The sequence below is a fragment of the Ciona robusta genome, chromosome 2, assembly GCF_009617815.1.
Source record: "Ciona robusta chromosome 2, ASM961781v2".
Classification (NCBI taxonomy): Eukaryota; Metazoa; Chordata; class Ascidiacea; order Phlebobranchia; family Cionidae; genus Ciona; species Ciona robusta.
The window spans coordinates 8,983,123-9,004,786 of record NC_143236.1 but is presented as its reverse complement, the minus strand read 5'-3'; the positions used below and the strand labels follow the sequence as shown (position 1 = coordinate 9,004,786).

Here is a 21,664-nt window from a genome sequence, read left to right as displayed (position 1 = left end):
GGCGGGGCAACGACAGTCGTTATAACACAGGTGTTCTGTTTCATACACCTCGTGCCCGCTTACCAGTTACCATGTATGTAACTTATTTATCCTCGCATGGCGGGGCAACGACAGTCGTTATGGCGGGGCAACGACAGTCGTTATAATACAGGTGTTCTGTTTCATACACCGCGTACCCGCTTACAAGTTACCATGCATGTAACTTTGTGGGTGTTTGTTTTATGTATGGCTGACAATTTCGGCAATTTATTAGTGACCACTGGGTTGGAGCAACTGCTTTCAATTGTTCTTGCCCACAGACACATACACACATAATGAGCGTAAAGTTATGCTACCTGATAGGTACACGTAGAAGTACATGGATAAATGTATTATACCTAATGTGGCAAAAAAAATAACATTTGCCATTATAAACCCAATCGTTCCTTCTCTGAGCCTTGAACTCAGCACCCCCAAATAACAACCCATCTCCCCAGTTCCTTGATTCCTTGTTCAAATACGACAAAGACAACATCCCAGAAACAGCGATCACTAAGATCCAGCCATATATCGATAATGAAGACTTCATGCCGGCTGCCATTGCTAAAGTTTCCAAAGCTTGCACGTCCATCTGCCAATGGGTCAGGGCTATGCATAAGTAAGTTTATGTTGTGGAAGGCACCAAAACTGGTTAGGGTTATGCGGTAGCAGCCAAGGTGTTGAGGTAATGGGCCAACTCTGGCCTAAATTCCAGGTCTCATGGCGTGCCTCACTGTAGGACCTCACCCATATAGAATAGAATGTATATACATTGTTGGGGTAATGGGCAACTCTGGTCTAAATCCCAGGTCACATGGCATGCCTCACTGTGGGACCTCACCCATATAGAATAGAATGTACATATACAATGTTGGGGTAATGAGCCAACTCTGGTCTAAGTCCCAGGTCCCATGGCGTGCATCACTGTAGGACCTCACCCATATAGAATAGAATGTGCATATACAATGTTGGGGTAATGGGCCAACTCTGGTCTAAGTCCCAGGTCCCATGGCGTGCATCACTGTAGGACCTCACCCATATAGAACAGAATGTGCATATACAATGTTGGGGTAATGGGCCAACTCTGGTCTAAGTCCCAGGTCCCATGGCGTGCATCACTGTAGGGCCTCACCCATATACAATAGAATGTAACTGTACTGAAACCAATGCTTTATATGCCGTACAGCAAGGCTTCGTCAAGGTTATTGCTGCGTGGCAAGCCATGGGACCTGGGATTTAGGCCAGTTACACTAATTATTTTTTAGATCATGAGTTGTAAAAAGTTGGTCTTATTTTTACCAATACATAAATCTTCTAACTTTTTTGTTTGCTTTATCTTTCTAACAAAGATGATTGTCAAATTTACCCCCAATATGTAAATGTAACATGGGGCTCATTTATTAAAAAGCGAAAACAACTAATTACATCAGTTATATTTAATGCGACAGATCCGCTTGCTTTTTGGCAACAAGTTTTTCAATGTCTGGTAAAGTATTACAATTTTTCTGTCCCATGAACTGATGTGGATTTCATTTGGTAGCTCATTTACCCCCAAGTATGAAGAACTTACCCCAAGTGTAGAAGTGCTGCGGTCTAACACAACCAAACTTTACTCACAGATACCACTATGTAGCGAAAGCCGTAGCGCCAAAGCGAGCCGCGCTAGCTCAAGCACAAACGGAACTTGCGGCCACACAGAAGATATTGGATGCTGCTAAGAGCAAGTTGGCTGAGGTGGAGGATGGGATTGCGACGCTGCAAGAGAAATATACTCAGTGTAAGTTGGGGGTTGGTGGGTGGGACTTGTTTAGGAGGGGCGGGGCAACGACAGCCGTTATAACACGGGTGTTCTGTTTCATACATCTCGTGCTCGCTTACAAGTTACCACATATGTAACTTTGTGGGTAGTTTTTATATATGGCTGACAATTTAAACAACCCATTGGTGACCACTGGGTTGGAGCAATTGTCATAAGCTGTCTTGCCCATAACACATACGCCAACAATGATAGCAGCAACAAGCCTTGAACCCATAACCTCTAAGCCAGAGAAGCCACAAAAGGCTTAAGGACACATACACCCAACACACCCCAATAAGCCACTTCAAACTACCAGGTGTAAACAAGAAGGAAGAACTTGAGATGAAATGCAACCAATGTGAGGAGCGCTTAGTGCGAGCTGATAAACTCATTAACGGGTTAGCTGATGAAAAGATAAGATGGCATGAAACGGTGACGTCACTCGACCACATGATTGCTAACATCATCGGTGACGTTATGGTGTCTGCGGGCTTCGTGGCTTACCTTGGTGCCTTTACTGTGAGTATGGTTGCATATATTAAACCTAAAGTACGATGGGGTAAGATGGGACTCTTTAATATCTAAACATCTTGATCGTGTTTTAAACAATTAACAACGGTTTATGGGAGTCGTGAAGATATGGTTTAATAATTCTTTGAATGTTTTGTTTACTACCAAATGGGCCGAGAAAATAAAGTTAAAAGGTGTCCTATCTTCTCCCACCCTACTATATATTGTTTTCTTATAAATATGCCACACCTTACAGCATGTTATGTAAGCTTGCAACGAGGTGTGATTATCTATATTATATATAAATGTAGGAATTCCATTAAATGTTATGTGGGCGAGTGCATTTACTATAGAATGTTAAAACTTTACATTCTTTCTCTTCATGTATCCCACAAGAAGACTACACATATGTTCTTCCCAGACATTAACATTACCCATTTGTATAAATACTATTACTACCATACCAACCCCTATACACCCAAACAACTAATGCTCGCTTTTTATATACCCCCCTAATAGCATTTCATACCTTTCATATTTAAATGGCTTACCCACTATTTACACATACACCTCTGTCGCAACCCCATATTTCTGACACAAAAAGCTGGGTAACCCTACCTCCATACCTATTCATAAAGTAATAACAATTCAAATGCTCACCAAACCCTTTCCCACTCTAGGTGAATATTTTGTATATATATCCCTAGAATACTCACCTAAGTGTACACCTATAACACCAAACTTTCAACATACCCCCAGGGTGAATACCGTCACGATTTACTCCTCGATTGGAAGACCCACCTCGATGAGTTAAAGGTTCCACGAACCGAACACCCAACTCTGGTGTCCACACTCGGTGACCCTGTGAAAATTAGGAACTGGCAAATCTATGGACTACCCAGGGATAACTTGAGTGTGGAGAATGGTGTTATTGTACAATATTCACAAAGATGGCCGCTGTTTATTGACCCACAAGGACAAGTAAGTTTCAATGCATGTGAAAATAAATCGGAAATTCTGTTACTTCTATTACCAGAATGTAAAATGGGATTTTTGGGCTCATTCGGTTTAATTCATTTAATTTTATACCAACATTTCATCTGCCATATGGTAAGTAACTTATTAAGGCCAAATTAGATATTGTATATACATTGTTTATGCTGTCCTGTTATCACTAACAAAGTTACATACGTGGTAACTCATAAGCAGGCACGAGGTGTATGAAACAAGACACCCGTGTTATAAAGACTGTCATTGCCCACCATGCAAGGATAAATAAGTTACATACGTGGTAACTTGTAAGCGGGCACAAGGTGTAGGAAACAGAATAACGACCGTCGTTGCCCCGTCATACAAGGATAAACGCCTTACACCTAACTTTAACCCCACATTCCCACCCAGGCGAACAAATGGGTAAAAAGTATGGAGCGCGACAACGGGCTCGACGTTATTAAACTAACGGATCGAGATTTCTTGAGAAGTTTAGAAAACGCTGTGAGGTTTGGGAAACCAATGTTGTTGGAGAATGTACTGGAGGAATTGGATCCAGCCATTGAACCTATATTGCTCAAACAGGTGGGTTGTTAATGCAGTGTGTGGATAAGCAGGCATGACTTTTGGTTGGTTTGGTCATTTATATCCTCGTGGGTGGGAACTTGAGTGACTTATCCATGGTTGCCACTCCCATGCCCACAGTCAAGTTGCTGAAGCTATTCCAGTGTGTGGATAAGCAGGCATGACTTTTGGTTTGGTACATAAACAGGCATTTATATTTCGTGTTTTCACAAAAGCAAAGTAACTTACACATATGACCACACATTTTATCCGACTTAATAAGGGTGAGGTCCTACACGGACTTAGGATTTAGGCCAGAATTAGCCTGTTTCTCCAACACTCAGAGTGCTACAGTCCTTTAGTGATTGGTTAAGTATCTTGCCCAAGGTCATATACGCCTATTAACATCAAGCATCGAACCTGGTATCCTTCAGTTACCACTAAACCACATTACCACAGTGAGCCTTGAACTCTCAACCCCTAACTCCCCATGCCCACCCAGATATTCAAGCAACAAGGAGGAATGGTGATCAAGCTAGGAGACGCCATCATACCCTACCATGATGACTTTAAACTGTACATCACCACTAAGCTTCCCAACCCACATTATACACCTGAAGTGTCTGTGAAAGTAACAGTGGTGAACTTTACTCTTGCGCCGAGGTGAGTTATATAAAATACGACTAACCTTTAAAAAAGACCAGACAAGCTCGTGGAACTGAAATTATTCTCCATCTATAAAGTAACCTAGATTTAGCAAACAATGTGTCTTATTGAAGACCTCACCCTATATAATATAATCTCTATATTAATTGTCTATTTGTTACGGTAATAGACCGTAATGTGTTTTAAATCCTTGAACCTCCAGACTCCACTACTATAGAATAGACAGTTAAATAAAAATTAAAACCCCATAGTGGCTTGGGGGAGTTGCATATAACTTTGTTATGATTAACCAGTTTGTAATAGTAAGTTTACTCAACCATAATCCCTCTAGTGGTTTGGAGGATCAGCTCCTCGGACGAGTTGTTGCAGAGGAGCGTCCGGATCTTGAAGAAGCCAAGAATCAACTCATTGTAACGAACGCAAAGATGAAACAAGAGCTGAAAGACATTGAGGACCAGATACTGTACAGGTTGAGTGCAAGTGAAGGGAACCCGGTGGATAACGTGGAGCTTATTGAAGTGTTGGAACAATCCAAAGTGAAAGCTGGGGAGATTAAGGTGGGTGTTGTGGTAATTCTAGTATAATTCCAGGTTATTTGGCAAAGACCTCATCTATTACAATATGATACAGGATAATGGGGTTAGCATACCCTGGGCCACTTAACAAAGACTTTACCCGTATAGAAAAGTGTTGGACAGATATAGGGAGGGTGTCGTGTAAAAAGTTAGAACTGGGGAGAATGAGTCTGGGTCCTGTGTGAACTTTATGTGGCACTAAATGACCTCTGCGAAAGCGACAGTCTTTAACACCTGGTTGAACATATATGGTTGCATCCTGGGTAAATGGGCGACTCCTGCCTATGCCTCAGGTCCTGGAACAAAGACCTCATTCATAGGAAGTTGTGTATCGCAATTGAAAACATTTCATTACTTTAACATTATACTTACCTTAACCATTACTTTACCACAGTAGGTAACTTCACATAGAAGTTGTACTGTACAGAATAATACTTACTTTAACATTTCAGTTACCTAAACACTACCCAAGCCTTCAGCTCGCATGAATTTACATGTAGAATAAATTGACTTTAACATTTCAGTTACCTGAACCATCACTTTACCCCACCAAGCGAGTGGTCACTAATGGGTTGTACAAATTATCAGCCATACATAAAACATTAAAAAAAATCCACAAAAAAATAATCACCCACAAAGTAACATACATGGTAACTCGTAAGCGGGTACGAGGTGTATGAAACAGAACACCCGTTTTATAACGACCGTCATTGCCCCACTATACGAGGATAAATAAGTTACATACATGGTAACTTGTAAGCGGGCATGGAGTGTATAAAACAGAACAACCGTGTTATAACAACTGTTGTTGCCCCGCCATGCGAGAATAAATAAGTTACATTCATTTATTCACCAGGCGAAAGTTGTAATAGCAGAGCAGACAGAGAAGGACATTGATGTGACAAGATCTCAATACATTCCTGTAGCTGTGAGGACACAAATCCTTTTCTTCTGTGTATCTGACCTCGCCAATATAGACCCCATGTACCAATACTCGCTGGAGTGGTTCGTTGGTATCTTCCTCAACAGTATCGCTAATGCTGAACGAGCTGGTAAGTTAATGGGTTGATTATAACTTGTTTATCATTTGTTTGTTTATAACTTAATTATTGATTATTTTAATCTATTACAACTTATTATAGTAGGGTGGGGGAAGATGGGACACCTTTAGCACTTAATATCCAGATATCTTAAATGTGTTTTAAACAATTAACAACGGCCTATTGGAGTCATGAGGATTTAGTTTTATAATTCTTTAAATGTTCTTTGTTTACTACTAAATGGGACGAGAAAATAGAGGTAAAAGGTGTCCCATATTCCCCCGACCTACTGCATATTAATTATTTTAATTAATTACAATTTTTTTTCTATTTGCTTTAATTAAAAGTTTCTAGTTGAATTAAAACCCACTTACTTAGGAAATATTTTAACCATACAGTAAGATTGCAATTATTTAATGTATGTTAGGTTTAGAACCCTCGCTTTTGGTTGGCCACAAGTAGTTTTTACCTCTCTATGGAACTTCATTCATATACGATGCAATAGATTCAGTAACCTAACACACATATAACCTAACACACGTATAACCTAACACACGTATAACTTATGTGGCTTAAAGGTGGCTGTACACAGTATCCGGCGTGCGAATTCGCTTGCGAAGTCGTATGCAAACCCATTACCGAGTTCCGAATGCGGCAGCGAAATCCGGACAAAACAGACGAATTCGGGATACTGTGTTCAGTCACCTTTACATGGATATGACTTGTATTGAATGACTTAAATACCAACCCCCACCACCCACAGATACTGTTGAGAAGCGGATAGTGAACATCAACGATTACAACACCTTTAGTTTGTATTCAAATGTATGCAGATCGTTGTTTGAACGACACAAACTCATGTTCGCTTTCCTGCTTTGCGTAAGTTTACATTTATATGAGTATGTGAATAGAATATAAACCAAGATACATTACACCAATGCTGCTTAAACATGTTTTTATAGCATAACACAAGTATTCCCACCATAACTTTAATAAAGGTATTCAGCATACCTTACAAGCTTGGCTGACAACCTTTGTGAATTGTCATTACGCATGCATTTTTTGTATCTTTTGCCCTACAGAAAAGAAACTAATATCACCCACAACATTACATAAATTGGCACGAGGTGTATGAAACAGAACACCTGTGCTATAACGACTGTTTTTACCCCGTCATGTCAGGATAAATAAGTTACCTTTTTTTAATTTTAAATTTAAGTTTCATGGCTCTGTTAAACACTAATAGTCATTATTTTTACAACACAAGAAGATAAACAATTTCTTTTAATTAACATTGCTATATATATTATAAATTACATCCAGTACCGGTATTATATACATAACACAAACCCAGGTCCGAATCCAAATGAATGAGAACCTCATTGACCCCGATGAATGGAGATGGTTATTGGCTGGTGGGACACACGCCCCCGATAAATTGGCCAATCCCAGCTCAGATTGGTTGTCGGATCGGTCATGGGGAGATTTCCAAATGTTGGCGGCGTTGGTGAGTTTTTAGTTTAAAATTGGTTGGTGCTACCATTGTGGGTGTATGTGTTCTTGGGCAAAACAGTTAACCGCAATTGTTCCAACACAGTGGTTCCTTTGTTGTCTAAATTGTCAGCCATACAGAAAAACAATCACCTACAAAGTTACATACGTGGTAACTTGTAAGCGGGCACGAGGTGTATGAAACAGAACACCCTTGTTATAACGACTGTCGTTGTCCCACCATGCAGGATAAATAAGTTACATACATGGTGACTTGTAAGCAGGCACGAGATGTATGAAACAGAACACCCGTGTTATAACGACTGTAGTTGCCCCGCCATGCGAGGATAAGTTAGTTACATACGTGGGAACTTGTAAGCGGGCATGAGGTGTATAAAACAGAACACCTGTGTTATAACGACTGTCGTTGCCCCGCCATGCGAGGATAAATAAGTTACATACATGGTAACTTGTAAGCTGGCACGAGGTGTATGAAACAGAACACTCGTGTTATAACGACTGTCGTTGTCCCGCCATGCGAGGATAAATAAGTTACATACATGGTAACTTGTAAGCAGGCACGAGGTGTATGAAACAGAACACCCCTGTTATAACGACTGTAGTTGCCCCGCCATGCGAGGATAAATAAGTTACATACGTGGGAACTTGTAAGCGGGCACGAGGTGTATGAAACAGAACACTCGTGTTATAACGACTGTCGTTGTCCCGCCATGCGAGGATAAATAAGTTACATACATGGTAACTTGTAAGCAGGCACGAGGTGTATGAAACAGAACACCCCTGTTATAACGACTGTAGTTGCCCCGCCATGCGAGGATAAATAAGTTACATACATGGTAACTTGTAAGCAGGCACGAGGTGTATGAAACAGAACACCCCTGTTATAACGACTGTTGTTGCCCCGCCATGCGAGGATAAATAAGTTACATACGTGGGAACTTGTAAGCGGGCACGAGGTGTATGAAACAGAACGCTCGTGTTATAACGACTGTCGTTGTTCCACCATGCAGGATAAATAAGTTACATACATGGTGACTTGTAAGCAGGCACGAGGTGTATGAAACAGAACACCCCTGTTATAACGACTGTAGTTGCCCCGTCATGCGAGGATAAATAAGTTACATACATGGTGACTTGTAAGCAGGCACGAGGTGTATGAAACAGAACACCCCTGTTATAACGACTGTAGTTGCCCCGTCATGCGAGGATAAATAAGTTACATACGTGGGAACTTGTAAGCGGGCACGAGGTGTATGAAACAGAACACTCGTGTTATAACGACTGTCGTTGTCCCACCATGCAGGATAAATAAGTTACATACATGGTGACTTGTAAGCAGGCACGAGGTGTATGAAACAGAACACCCCTGTTATAACGACTGTAGTTGCCCCGCCATGCGAGGATAAGTTAGTTACATACGTGGGAACTTGTAAGCGGGCACGAGGTGTATGAAACAGAACACCTGTGTTATAATGACTGTTGTTGCCCCACCATGCGAGGGTAAATAAGTTACATACATGGTGACTTGTAAGCGGGCACGAGGTGTATGAAACAGAACACCAGTGTTATATCGACTGTCGTTGCCCCGCCATGCGAGGATAAATAAGGTAAAATCATAAACATTCTATCCAAATTACTGGCTGAAACTCAAGCATAAACTCAAGCTCAGTTTTGACCAAATTAACCAACTTTATATTTTCAGCCAAAATTCTCGAACTTTGCGAAGGACTTCGCGAATCACTTGGAAGGATTCAAGAAGATCTTTGATTCTGTTGAACCCCACAGGGAAGATCTACCTGGATGTTGGAATGAAGATCTGGACGACTTCCAGAAGATTATTATGTTGAGATGTCTTCGTGCTGATATGGTCAGTACCTTGTGCACGCTGTCGAGTTATAACATGGGTGTCTTCTTATACACCAGACACACATGGTGTATTCATACACCTCATGCTCACTGTCGAGTTATAACATGGGTGTCTTCTTATACACCAGACACACATGGTGTATTCATACACTTCATGCTCACTGTCGAGTTATAACATGGGTGTCTTCTTATACACCGGACACACATGGTGTATTCATACAACTCATGCTCACTGTCGAGTTATAACATGAGTGTCTTCTTATACACCAGACAGACATGGTGTATTCATACACCCCATGCTCACTGTCAAGTTATAACATGGCCCATGGGTGTCTTCTTATACACCAGACACACATGGTGTATTCATACAACTCATGCTCACTGTCGAGTTATAACATGGGTGTCTTCTTATACACCAGACACACATGGTGTATTCATACACCTCATGCTCACTGTCGAGTTATAACATGGGTGTCTTCTTATACACCAGACACACATGGTGTATTCATACACTTCATGCTCACTGTCGAGTTATAACATGGGTGTCTTCTTATACACCGGACACACATGGTGTATTCATACAACTCATGCTCACTGTCGAGTTATAACATGAGTGTCTTCTTATACACCAGACAGACATGGTGTATTCATACACCCCATGCTCACTGTCAAGTTATAACATGGCCCATGGGTGTCTTCTTATACACCAGACACACATGGTGTATTCATACAACTCATGCTCACTGTCGAGTTATAACATGGGTGTCTTCTTATACACCGGACACACATGGTGTATTCATACACCTCATGCTCACTATCGAGTTATAACATGGGTGTCTTCTTATACACCAGACACACATAGTGTATTCATACACCTCATGCTCACTGTCGAGTTATAACATGGGTGTCTTCTTATACACCAGACACACATGGTTTATTCATACACCTCATGCTCACTGTCGAGGTATAACATGGGTGTCTTCTTATACACCAGACACACATGGTGTATTCATACACTTCATGCTTACTGGCAAGCCACTAACCCCCTCTCCCACCCACCAGGTTACGAGTGCGATGCAGGATTACGTTGCCAAGTTCATGGGTCAGCGATTCATCGAGCCCCAAACCAGCGACCTCGGCGTCGTGTTCAAAGAGTCGTCCCCCGTTACTCCGCTTATATTCGTGCTTTCAACTGGTACCGACCCGGCAGCAGACCTTTACAAGTTTGCCGAGGAAATGAGGTTTTCAAAGAAACTTTCGGCTATATCTCTAGGACAGGGACAAGTAAGTTTGGGTTTTGTATATGGGTAATTTATAACCCTATTACCCCAAGCTTTAGTGTGTTATTTTAAACAAGAGAGGACTGCTTGCAAAATATGTTAAGGAACAAGTAAGTGGAGTCTATATGAGAGTTCTATTTTCTCTGGGTAAGGTCCAAGAGCATGTTACACCATTGGTCTGTCATTACGCACAACATAATTTTATTTATCTCTTCGAATATCTCATGAATACTATAGACGAGATAATATTAATTAAAACAATGAAGAGAAAGGAATCAAGCCCGTTAATATATTTTACGAATACTTTACCTCCTTTCACTTTTACAAAGTGTCAACAAAACAATAACCTTGAATTGGTATCACCAGTTTTCACAGGTGTTTATATAAGTTAAGTTGTATTTGACCGACACCTCAGTATGTTTTAATTTCACCACTTTTCTCGGGTGTTTATATAAGTTAAGTTCTTACCCCACAATACACACACAGGGCCCACGAGCTGAAGCTTTAATAAGAAGCGCCATGGATCGGGGAAAATGGGTTTTCTTCCAGAATTGCCATCTTGCCCCAAGTTGGATGCCTAACCTGGAAAGATTGATCGAATCTATTGACCCTGATAAGGTGGGAATGGCTGTGGTATTATGTTAAAATTGGAGGGCATCTAGATTTCATTAAATTTATAGACAATAACATAGATTCCATTCTATAAGGATGAGGTTTCCGTAAGGCACACATGAGGCATTGGTATCATTACCCAAAATTGCCCTGATGTATAGTGCTGTGGGGTCAGACAGAACACTTTCAGCACATAATATTTAAACATTCTAATCGTATTATAAAGAAATAACAATGATCTATGGGAGTTGTGAGGCTACGGTTTTATAAGTCTTTAAATGTTCTTTGTTTACTATCAAATTGGAACAGAAAATAGAATGAAAAGGCGCCCCATCTATATAAGTTGCCCCGTCACAGCTAATTGTCCTATTCATCCACTTTTTACAGTTACTTTACCCCCCCTACCCCCAGGTACACCGAGACTTCCGCTTATGGTTGACCTCGATGCCCAGCAACCAATTCCCCGTAGCCATCCTACAGAATGGCAGCAAGATGACGATTGAACCCCCACGTGGCATCAAAGCCAATCTACTACGAGCGTATATAGCACAGAACGATGATTTCCTGAATTCTTGCACCAAGGTGGGTGATTGTAACTTATTTCTCCTCACGTGGCCGAAAACGACAGTTGTTATAACACGGGTGTTCTGTTTCATACACCTCATGCCCGCTTATGAGTTACCATGTATGTAACTTATTTATCCTCGCGTGGCGGGGAAACAACAGTCGTTATAACACCAGTGTTCTGTTTCATACACCTCATGCCCGTTTACAAGTTACCACGTATGTAACTTATTTATCTTTCCCTTATTCCACGCACCAAGGTGTTCATATTGTAGTGTGTATGGTTGGTATAACCAAAGCTCGCTACCAACGCCTCCAGCTTGCATTCTTATGCCAAACTTCAGCTTTGAAAGCTGTAGCAGCAAGCGTTGCAATGATGTTAACACCCGTGTTATAACGACTGTCATTGCCCCCCCATGCGAGAATAAATAAGTTACATACGTGGTTACTGGTAAGCGAGCATGAGGTGTATGAAACAGAACACCCGTGTTATAACGACTATCATTGCCCGCCATGCGAGGATAAATAAGTTACATTCACTTAATCTATCATAACTAAATATAAAAACCCAACCAATCACAGGTGTCCGTGTTCAAGTCCCTCCTCTTCTCCCTGTGTCTCTTCCATGGCGTTGCCATCGAGAGACGAAAGTTTGGCGCTCTTGGTTTCAACATCCCATATGAGTTTACTACCGGTGACTTGAGGATCTGCATATCTCAACTTAAGATGTTCCTTGATGAATACGAAGATATCCCATTCAAGGTGGGTTGTGGGTATTAGCCTTTTATGTAAAAAATTAGGTGAATAATAGCCTTTTATGTCTATTATAGCCTTTATGTTAATACCAAGGTTAACTTTTATGTTAATACCAAAGTTAACATAAAAATACAAATCCATGTCTGGGGTGTTATTTGTTGGTCTCAGTTTAGGTGGTATGTTAGCCTTTTTAACGAGTAAAAAAGTCTTTTTTGAAAAAGGGCCTTATAATATGCTTTATTACGCTGCTTCTATTTAAATAAAAGACTGATGATGCCATTAAGGCGAAATTTCTACCATGTTATACAATTTGTTGGACTAGATTTTGGTCTGTTACATTTTCATAGCACCGGACCTTTACTGTAATAAACCTTTGCATTGATTGGGTTAGGTGATTACGTTTGACCAGATAACGTTTGACCAGTGAAATTACTGACAACACAGCAGTCATTATAGTGCGCTGTTAATAAGAAGTATATATTCACTATGTCCGGCGCCGTGACATAGTGGTTAGCACGCCTGCCTGCAACCAATAGGTAATGGGTTCAAGGCTTGACGCTGCTCCCATTGTGGGTGTATGTGTCCTTGGGCAAGACACTTAACGGCAATTGCTCCAACCCAGTGGTGGCTAATATGGTTATAGCGCCATGTTTATAAGAAGTATCGGTTAAACTGCTAGTTAAATATGTAGTTTATGAGTATAACCCCTTCTGATTTACCCAGTATTAACCACCATCAATATTTATCCCACAGTGCTTAACATACACAGCGGGTCACATCAACTATGGGGGTCGTGTCACTGATGATTGGGACCGAAGATGTATGATGAATATTTTATCAGATTTCTATAGCTTTGATGTCTTGAAAGTGGATCATAAATATTCAGCTGCTGGAACTTATAGGCAGATTGATACTGCTTGTGATAATAATGTAAGAACTAGCTATTGTAGTGTATCTATGGTTGCCACTCCCATGCCCACAGTCGAGCTGCTGAAGCTATTGCAGTGTGTGGATAAGCAGACATGACTTTTGGTTGGTTTGGTCGTTTATATCCTCGTGGGTGGGAACTTGAGTGACTTATCCATGGTTGCCACTCCCATGCCCACAGATAAAAATGCAATATGACATTATCACTTTTATTATGACATCATCACTTTTATTATGACATCATCACCTATATTATGACATCACAGGGTTATATTCAATACATACGAAGCCTTCCAATCAACGACACTCCTGAAATATTCGGCATGCACGACAATGCAAATATCACGTTCGCACAAAACGAAAGTTTTTCGACGCTAAACGCGCTCATTCATCTACAACCAAAGTCAACGTCCGCTGCCGGGTCGAGTGAAGAGGTAAGACATGTAGCTCGTGTGCGCTGCCGAGTTATTTATACCCCATGTGCACTGCCTAGAGGCTACATTATGCTATTCTATATGGGCTTTGTGGCTGGGCATGTCTGGGAAATGAGAATTAAGCCAAAGTTGCCCCATTAGCCCAAGGAATTACGTGGCACCCTGAGGTACTCAAGCATTTATTGAAAACCACACAAACAGACCTTATGTTCTTGTTTGTTTAGAATCTGATTTCTGCAAAGTCCTGAACAAAACAACAAATATGTGTTTTAAATATTCATTGGACAAAGTTCATGTATTATTAATAACACACCTCATAACCACAGGGCAATGGGGGCAATTAAACATAACTGTATTGTTCCTACTTTGAAAGTGCTTATCAAATATTAATCAACGTATATTTGTTTTTAGTGTGTATGTGTGAATTGTAAATATATAATGTAAATAACATATGTGTGTTTTGGTATGAATGTGGTAATTAATTACTGTATTGTAGTATGTGTACCTGGTGTATATATTTATGTATATAAGTCACTGGTTGTGGCCATATTTTAAAAAATTATGTTATACCCTAACAGTAACACAATAAACATGAGGTGTATAAATACCCTCGACGGTGAACATGAGGTGGTAGACATCACCACTTATAAACGTTTTGATTGACAGGCGGTGGAAGAAGTGACAAAATCGATCCTCGCAGAAGTTCCGAAACCGGTTCCGATTGATGAGATCATGGAAAAGTACCCGGTACTTTACGAGGAGTCCATGAATACCGTGTTAGTGCAGGAGGTTATCAGGTAACTATTGTTATGTTGCTGCTACCATTGTGCGCGTATGTGTCCTTGGGCAAAACTCTTAACGACCACTAATGGGTTGTCTAACTATAAGCCATATATAAAAACAGTCACCCACAAGTTACACACATGGTAACTGGTAAGTGGGCATGAGGCATAACACCTGTGTTATAATGACTGTTGTTGCCCCGCCATGCGAGGATAAATAAGTTACATACATTTAAGATTGCTCCTAATTTACTAAAAAGTGAAAAAAATACAAAGGGTAAAAAAACCTTCAATATTTTTATTTTAAAATATATAAGTAAAATTTATGGAAAAAAATAAGAACTACCTGTAATACCTCACCCCTCCCACCTACAGATATAACAGGTTGCTATCAGCCATTATTCAATCCTCACAAGATTTATTGAAAGCCATCAAAGGTTTGGTTGTGATGTCAGAACCACTTGAGAAAATGTTCAATAGTTTGTACATCAATGAAGTGCCTACTTTGTGGAGCAGTAAGGTAGGGTAGTGTTTGTTTAGCTGGTACACTGTTGGGTGTTTATCTGGTATATAAATCACAACGAGTTACCATAATATAACAGCTGGTTCCCACATATAAATTTCTCAATATTTATCCTTATGTATATTAGTATATATGTGTGTTTGGATTCTGTTGCCTAAATCATATAGCGTACCTCGCTGCTGGTCCCTATCTCTACAGTATATACCTGTATACTTAAACTTTTGATATCACAAACCTGTTACTCCATTATTACACATCAATCTATATTTGTCTCTCAAATTTTGGTAGCAAAGATTGAACAGTGGTTAAAAAGAAAGGACAGGATACTTGAACACAAAGCAATATAACAAAGTTATTTTCTTTATTACATAGATGCCCCCTTATACCAAGCATCATCATTATTAAATGTTTATTATTACACAACCCAGCCCATTATCACCCACAGGCTTACCCCTCATTGAAACCCCTCGCCTCCTGGATCGAGGATCTTCTCGCACGAACAAAGTTCATCCAGCTATGGATCGACCAAGGCGTCCCGACGGTATTCTGGATATCAGGCTTCTTCTTCCCACAAGCCTTTCTTACAGGGACTTTACAAAACTACGCAAGGAAGGAAGTCATCTCTATCGACACTATCACATTTGATTTTAAGGTGGGGGGTTGTATTTTCTTGTTGATACCTTTAGGTTGTACCATTGTAAGCAGTAATATCAAAATGATTTAAAGGTTTTGGATTTTATCTCTTCAAATATAGTAGCGAATATTAAATTAATTTAAACCACGAAGAGAAGGGAATAGCGGCAAAACAATTGTTGTTAAAATGTGCTAAGGGTGCGTGTGTAATTTTGTGGGTGGTGTTTTTATGAATGGTTGATATTTTGGACAACCCATTAGTGACCACTGGGTTGGAGCAATTGTCGATAACTGTCTTGCTTAAAAACACATAATAATAAAAATAACTTTTATTGGTCTCTTCGATTACGGTAGCGAAGATTGAAACATATTTTAAACGAAAAGACAAGATATAGTGACAAAACAACAGTTGTTAAAACACGTTTACGGTTAAAAACATATTTACATTTAATTGGAAGAAAATAAGCGTGGTCGCTACACCTAGCGGACAGACGAGCCATTTATTTTAATTAAGTTAAAATTCTAATAGAAACAAAAGTGTGCGTAAAGACACATACCCAAAATTGTGGTAACTTTATTATTTTTCATATGTTTGAACAATTTGTTCAAGTTCAATCTCAAAGATAACAAAACCAAGTATGATGTAATAAACCAAACAATGAGGTTACTTCCTGTTTTATTTATGATGTCATACTTCATTGTTGGTCATAATTATGTACATAGCTTTGTCACAATGCAAACTATTAGATCATAATGGTAAACAACTGAAGTAGCAATTATGACATCATAAAAAATTCAATGACACACTTGTTTTATGAGAATTGCTGCAATAGTTGGAACTCTGTTATTAAAATCTCTATAAAACTTGGCAGCGAGCATGAGGTGTATAAACCACTATTCTGATAAAAGGGCAGGGCTCTGCTTTGTTTTAACAATATGATCTTTGCTATCTGATTTTAAGATATAAATAAAAAAATATAATATGGTATACTGTGTTACATATATAGTAGGGTGGGGAAAGACGAGACACCTTTAGCACATAATATCCGATTATTCTGATCCCATTTTAAACAACTAACAATGGTCCATGGGAATCGTGAGAATATAGATTTATATTTCTTTGAATGTTCTTTGTTTATTACCAAATGGGGCAAGATAATAAAACAGTGTCCCATCTTCCCCCACCCTACTATATTTGTAAACATTTAAATCCAGCCCAGGTGTAACCACGTGCATATACCCAGGTGCTGAAGGAACATTATGAAGATATAAAGCAGAGACCAGTGGATGGTTGCTACATACGTGGCTTGTATGTAGAAGGGGCAAGATGGGATTATAATACCGAGAAACTTGGAGAGTCGAGACCCAAAGAACTTTACACTGACATGGCAACTATGTGGTTGGTCCCTGCAGGAAACAGGTGTGATCTCGTTTCCTGCTTTGCGTACTTTATACTTGGTGTACTTTGGTTGGGTTGAAATCGTGTTATTACTCAACAATGAGCATGAGGTTCATAAATGAGCAATATGTCTGGTGTATAAAAAGACACCCATGTTATAACTCAACAATAAGCATAAACACCCACCCACTTAAACCATCATAACATTAACATCTTATACATCGCAGGTCGCCTCCCACGAGTGGCGTTTATAATTGTCCCATCTACAAAACACTGACAAGAGCCGGCACCCTATCCACTACTGGCCATTCCACGAACTACGTTATATCTGTTGAGGTACCAACAGATAAGGAACAGAAGCATTGGGTGAAACGAGGGGTTGCCATGATTTGCGCACTTGATTATTAACATTGTTGTTTTGTACACTTAGTAGTTTTATTTTTATAGATTTCAGAATATTATTTTGTGTTGTTAAGTTTGGCACGTTTTGACGTAAGATTTAAATAAATTTGGTTCAATTTCCACGAGTTTTATTTTGCTTCACATCTAAGTTTGGGCTTCGCGTTTGTGTTTGCAAAAGCACGAGTTTCTGGGTTCAAATCTCACTGTGGTAAGAACACCACGATGTTCATTTTCTGCACAATCTTATTCTACACAGTTTTAAGTTGACACTAGATTTTATTATTTAGTCTATCTAGCTATAGGAGGTAATGGGCCAACTTTGGCTTAAATCCCAGGTCCCATGGCATGCCTCGCTGTATTACCTCACCCATATAGAATAAACATTGCCTGATAAAATATGAAGCCTGTATAAATGCAGTATGATCTGTCCATTAAAGACACACAATGTATACACAGAGCAAAACAAACAGCATTTCTTGGATAGTTAGTTTATTAAACAAACATAAAAGCAGTAAAGGATAATAAAGCATTAGAATGCGATATGTAACAGGTTAAAACTGGTGAAGTTACATAAAGGCACAATATGTAGGATTGCATAAATTAATACGAGTGCAAACAGTAGATAGAATTAACGGGTACCAGTTGTCAGTTGGTTTGTAAAAGTGCATTGAAAGGTGGAACATGTGACTGATACTGATGTTATGGGGGGGGCTCGGATAAGTTATGACTTAAACATTGTGGGGTTTTTGTCATGAATCTGATGTAATATTCTACTGAGTTAATCTAATGCTTTCCAACCATTTTGTTGCTAATCTAAATATTACACATTAGTGAATTTCAGAGCATAAGCTGCCTAATCTTAACAGCTATTTTAAAAAGTCAGTCCAAAGGCTTTGTGAAACAGTATAATAACAACAAAAGTTCTTTGGGTTGCAACCCATGGGTTAAGAAGCATTAAATAAATACTGGTGTAGTTTACGATGGCAAGTTATGTGGTAACAAGAAATATGAAGAAGTAACTTAAAATTATACTGGGTTGCAATATTTAGTATATAAATAAACTGCAGTGAAAGTAATGCATAAGTTGCATTAAGTTTACCCCGTATGTGTAATGTGTTATACAGTTGTTTCAAATATATCATAATCAAACTAAATAGGATGTCAAATAAAAAATTAAATGAATACAGTGTCCATTAGGTTTCCGCAATTGCTTTGGTGGAATTATAATCGTAACACCATGGGTGACATGGGTGCCAATTATTTAAACAGTGGGGACATAACATGCTTTAGCGCCCGAGTTTTACACTTATTTACCCTGTTGTTAAATGCTTATACACATACAACTTGATACAAGCAGAGCCAAAGTATATTGCATTCACCACATTATTTAATGAGGTTCCCTATGTTTGACCACTATGAGTGTAACTGCATTTAATAATGTCTCCCCAGATTTAACAAAATTTTAAACTGCCTATAAATACAGCATGCATGTAATCATAAGCATTGCAGTGGTTAACATATAATTTGTTTTATCAGAACTGGCATTGCCACATACTCACTGGTCGCTCAATATGTAAACTTGAATCAGCCAGCTTACCACCAACAAGCATAAACCAAACTTCTGACAGCGAGTCATTAGAAATATTATCCCGGTGCACATAGTTCACATCATGCGCATGGTGCACTCTGGGCACCTCGTGCACATATTCAACAGGCACATCCAAGCTTTTGTTCATAGTTTCCAAAATCTTTGCGTTCTCAATAAACGCAGACATAGAATCCGACCGAACTTTTTCATAAACTTTTTCATCCCCCAATTGATTTTTTTCGCTGTCGTTTTCAAATCCATCGTTGTTCATTCCTACTTTAGAGCGCTCAATAAACGAAGTCGTTTGAAATTTCCGATTATTTTGTTGATGCGGTTTCCATGTCACATCTTGCTTTGACATATTATATGAAAACTTATTAACATTGTCTGTTTGGTATAAGTATTTACGTGTCCATTCTACTGGGTCGTCCAGCGCTATCGGGTTGCTAAACATTAAACTTTCGTTCTTTTCTTCCAAAGTTTCAATCAAAGGATTTGACGAGGATTCAATTTTTGGAGATTTGTTTTGCGGCATCTTTGTATTCGATATAACAGGACTTGGAATTGGTTTTAAACTTTCTGTTACATTAACCACGCTCAGTGAATTAAATTCAATTTTATTTTCATTACAGTTTGTTTGGGTTTGATTGATCTCTGGTTGTTCTATTATGACATCATCAATAGCTTTGTTAGTTTGATCCCAAGTAGGTAACAACACAAGGCAGTGACTTGAACACGGTGACGGCCGAACTTTATTACGACTATGACAAATCTGCCAGTTCTGTGAGCCTTTCCATGCAAACTCATTCAAATCAACGCGCCATAGTTTACAGCAAGACTGCCCATCCTCCCTTGTCCCACCAAACGCCACCATCGTACCACCTACCAAGCTCACGGCATGGTTAAACAACTGATAAGGCAAACCTTTTGTCTTAATCTGGCTCCAAACTTCATCCAAGAAGCTCCAAGTCCAAACCTGAGTCTGGTTTCGGTCTGTTATCCCCATTAACCCCCCCGATACCCACATGGTGTTATCATACACCACAGCTGCGTGTTTGTACCTTCCAGCAGGACAAGGTTCAATCTTAGCTTTGTTTACAGTAGACCAAGTATCAGTTTTGAAGTCATACATCCACATTCCATTGTCTGGGCCTTTTAAATCTACATATCCCCCATAAATACACATTTGGTTTAAATAAACCACAGCTGTATGCTCCCTTCTACCACACGGGGCATTCACAGAACGAGCCTTCTTGCTCCAACTGCATAGCTTTGGGTTAAAAACCCACAGAGGGACCTCGGTTGCCGAAGCAAAACCCATCTCACCCCCAAACATAAACAATAACCCACGGTGCTCGCTGATCGAATGGCCCTCTAGTGGTGGCGGAACATCGCCGGATGCTTTGACTTCCATCCATACCCCGTTATCAATCTCGTACCTCCAGAAATCGTGTCTGGTCCCCTTTATGCCCCTACCCCCATACAAATATATGTGCCTGCCATATAAACATACAGTGTGTTGGCTTCTTTGCAGTGGACAAGGGCTTACTTGGGGTACGGGCTGCCAGGAGCAACTTCTTTCAAGCGGACAAACATCAGATGACAGTTCTGGGGCAAAACAACCACCTTTTTTAAATATTCTCATTCCCACTAGTAAATATATGTGGGGTGGACTGCTTAACTGGAGTCAAACTAACAGTTCAGGCTCGTCAAGCTGAAATGCAAAGAATTAACATGATGTATATTAATAAGCATATTAACCTTAAACGTAATATTTAAATATTATAGGTACAGCGGTAACCTATACAATCTAAGCGTATGTGTGCTCTGCGACTGACGGTTTGATAGTAAAGCTTAACTTTAAATAAAAAATGTGTTTTTAACCGTAACCGTGGTCAACCGAATGTCGTTTCGTTGCTATACTATGTCTTTTCACTTTTTTTATAAATACCTTTCCTAAGATTTATATCGAACAGCACCTTTTACATTTATGACTTTGGTCAACGCCTAAACGATCCGCGTATGCGATTAAACTCACGGAAGTAAATGTACATGTATAGCGTAACCATGCGCACACGCTAGACACCACAACAAAATACGTAATGCCTTTTAAGCACTCACGCCTTTTCAATATGTCATATGATTGCCAGTTCTCCTTACACATTCTTTTCGTTTGTTGACACACGGCGGTCATTGGGCCGTGTCCCTATTTTAAAATGAACTGG

The 21,664-nt window shown here is 39.7% G+C and overlaps 2 protein-coding genes across 3 annotated transcripts in view; one reads left to right on the top strand and one right to left on the bottom strand.

Annotated features, from left to right (window-relative positions):
* The window catches only part of LOC149740946 (dynein axonemal heavy chain 1-like), a 78,082-nt gene extending 60,111 nt beyond the window's left edge, over window positions 1-17,971 (top strand). For both annotated transcript variants that reach the window (XM_089872849.1, XM_089872848.1), the window contains 22 exons: window positions 477-637; window positions 1,638-1,795; window positions 2,133-2,335; window positions 3,086-3,307; window positions 3,728-3,901; window positions 4,383-4,543; window positions 4,878-5,103; window positions 5,978-6,173; window positions 6,925-7,040; window positions 7,516-7,668; window positions 9,376-9,540; window positions 10,602-10,823; window positions 11,306-11,437; window positions 11,843-12,013; window positions 12,578-12,757; window positions 13,505-13,681; window positions 13,945-14,112; window positions 14,779-14,909; window positions 15,270-15,414; window positions 15,863-16,069; window positions 17,295-17,470; window positions 17,677-17,971. In XM_089872849.1, the coding sequence (XP_089728975.1) occupies window positions 477-637; window positions 1,638-1,795; window positions 2,133-2,335; window positions 3,086-3,307; window positions 3,728-3,901; window positions 4,383-4,543; window positions 4,878-5,103; window positions 5,978-6,173; window positions 6,925-7,040; window positions 7,516-7,668; window positions 9,376-9,540; window positions 10,602-10,823; window positions 11,306-11,437; window positions 11,843-12,013; window positions 12,578-12,757; window positions 13,505-13,681; window positions 13,945-14,112; window positions 14,779-14,909; window positions 15,270-15,414; window positions 15,863-16,069; window positions 17,295-17,470; window positions 17,677-17,857 (3,825 nt within the window). In that variant the 3' untranslated portion in view covers window positions 17,858-17,971. The remainder of the gene's footprint in view (window positions 1-476; window positions 638-1,637; window positions 1,796-2,132; window positions 2,336-3,085; window positions 3,308-3,727; window positions 3,902-4,382; window positions 4,544-4,877; window positions 5,104-5,977; window positions 6,174-6,924; window positions 7,041-7,515; window positions 7,669-9,375; window positions 9,541-10,601; window positions 10,824-11,305; window positions 11,438-11,842; window positions 12,014-12,577; window positions 12,758-13,504; window positions 13,682-13,944; window positions 14,113-14,778; window positions 14,910-15,269; window positions 15,415-15,862; window positions 16,070-17,294; window positions 17,471-17,676) is intronic.
* A 352-nt stretch (window positions 17,972-18,323) lies between these two features.
* Window positions 18,324-21,193, bottom strand: LOC149740945 (uncharacterized). The gene has a single exon (XM_089872866.1). It carries the CDS (start codon window positions 21,082-21,084, stop codon window positions 19,384-19,386), a length of 1,701 nt encoding a protein of 566 aa, XP_089728992.1. The 5' UTR covers window positions 21,085-21,193; the 3' UTR covers window positions 18,324-19,383.
* Window positions 21,194-21,664: the final 471 nt, after the last annotated feature.

What these genes read in the sequence shown, in the direction of transcription:
- LOC149740945 (XM_089872866.1), bottom strand. Translation starts at nt 21,084, where the DNA reads ATGAGAATATTTAAAAAAGGTGGTTGTTTTGCCCCAGAACTGTCATCT.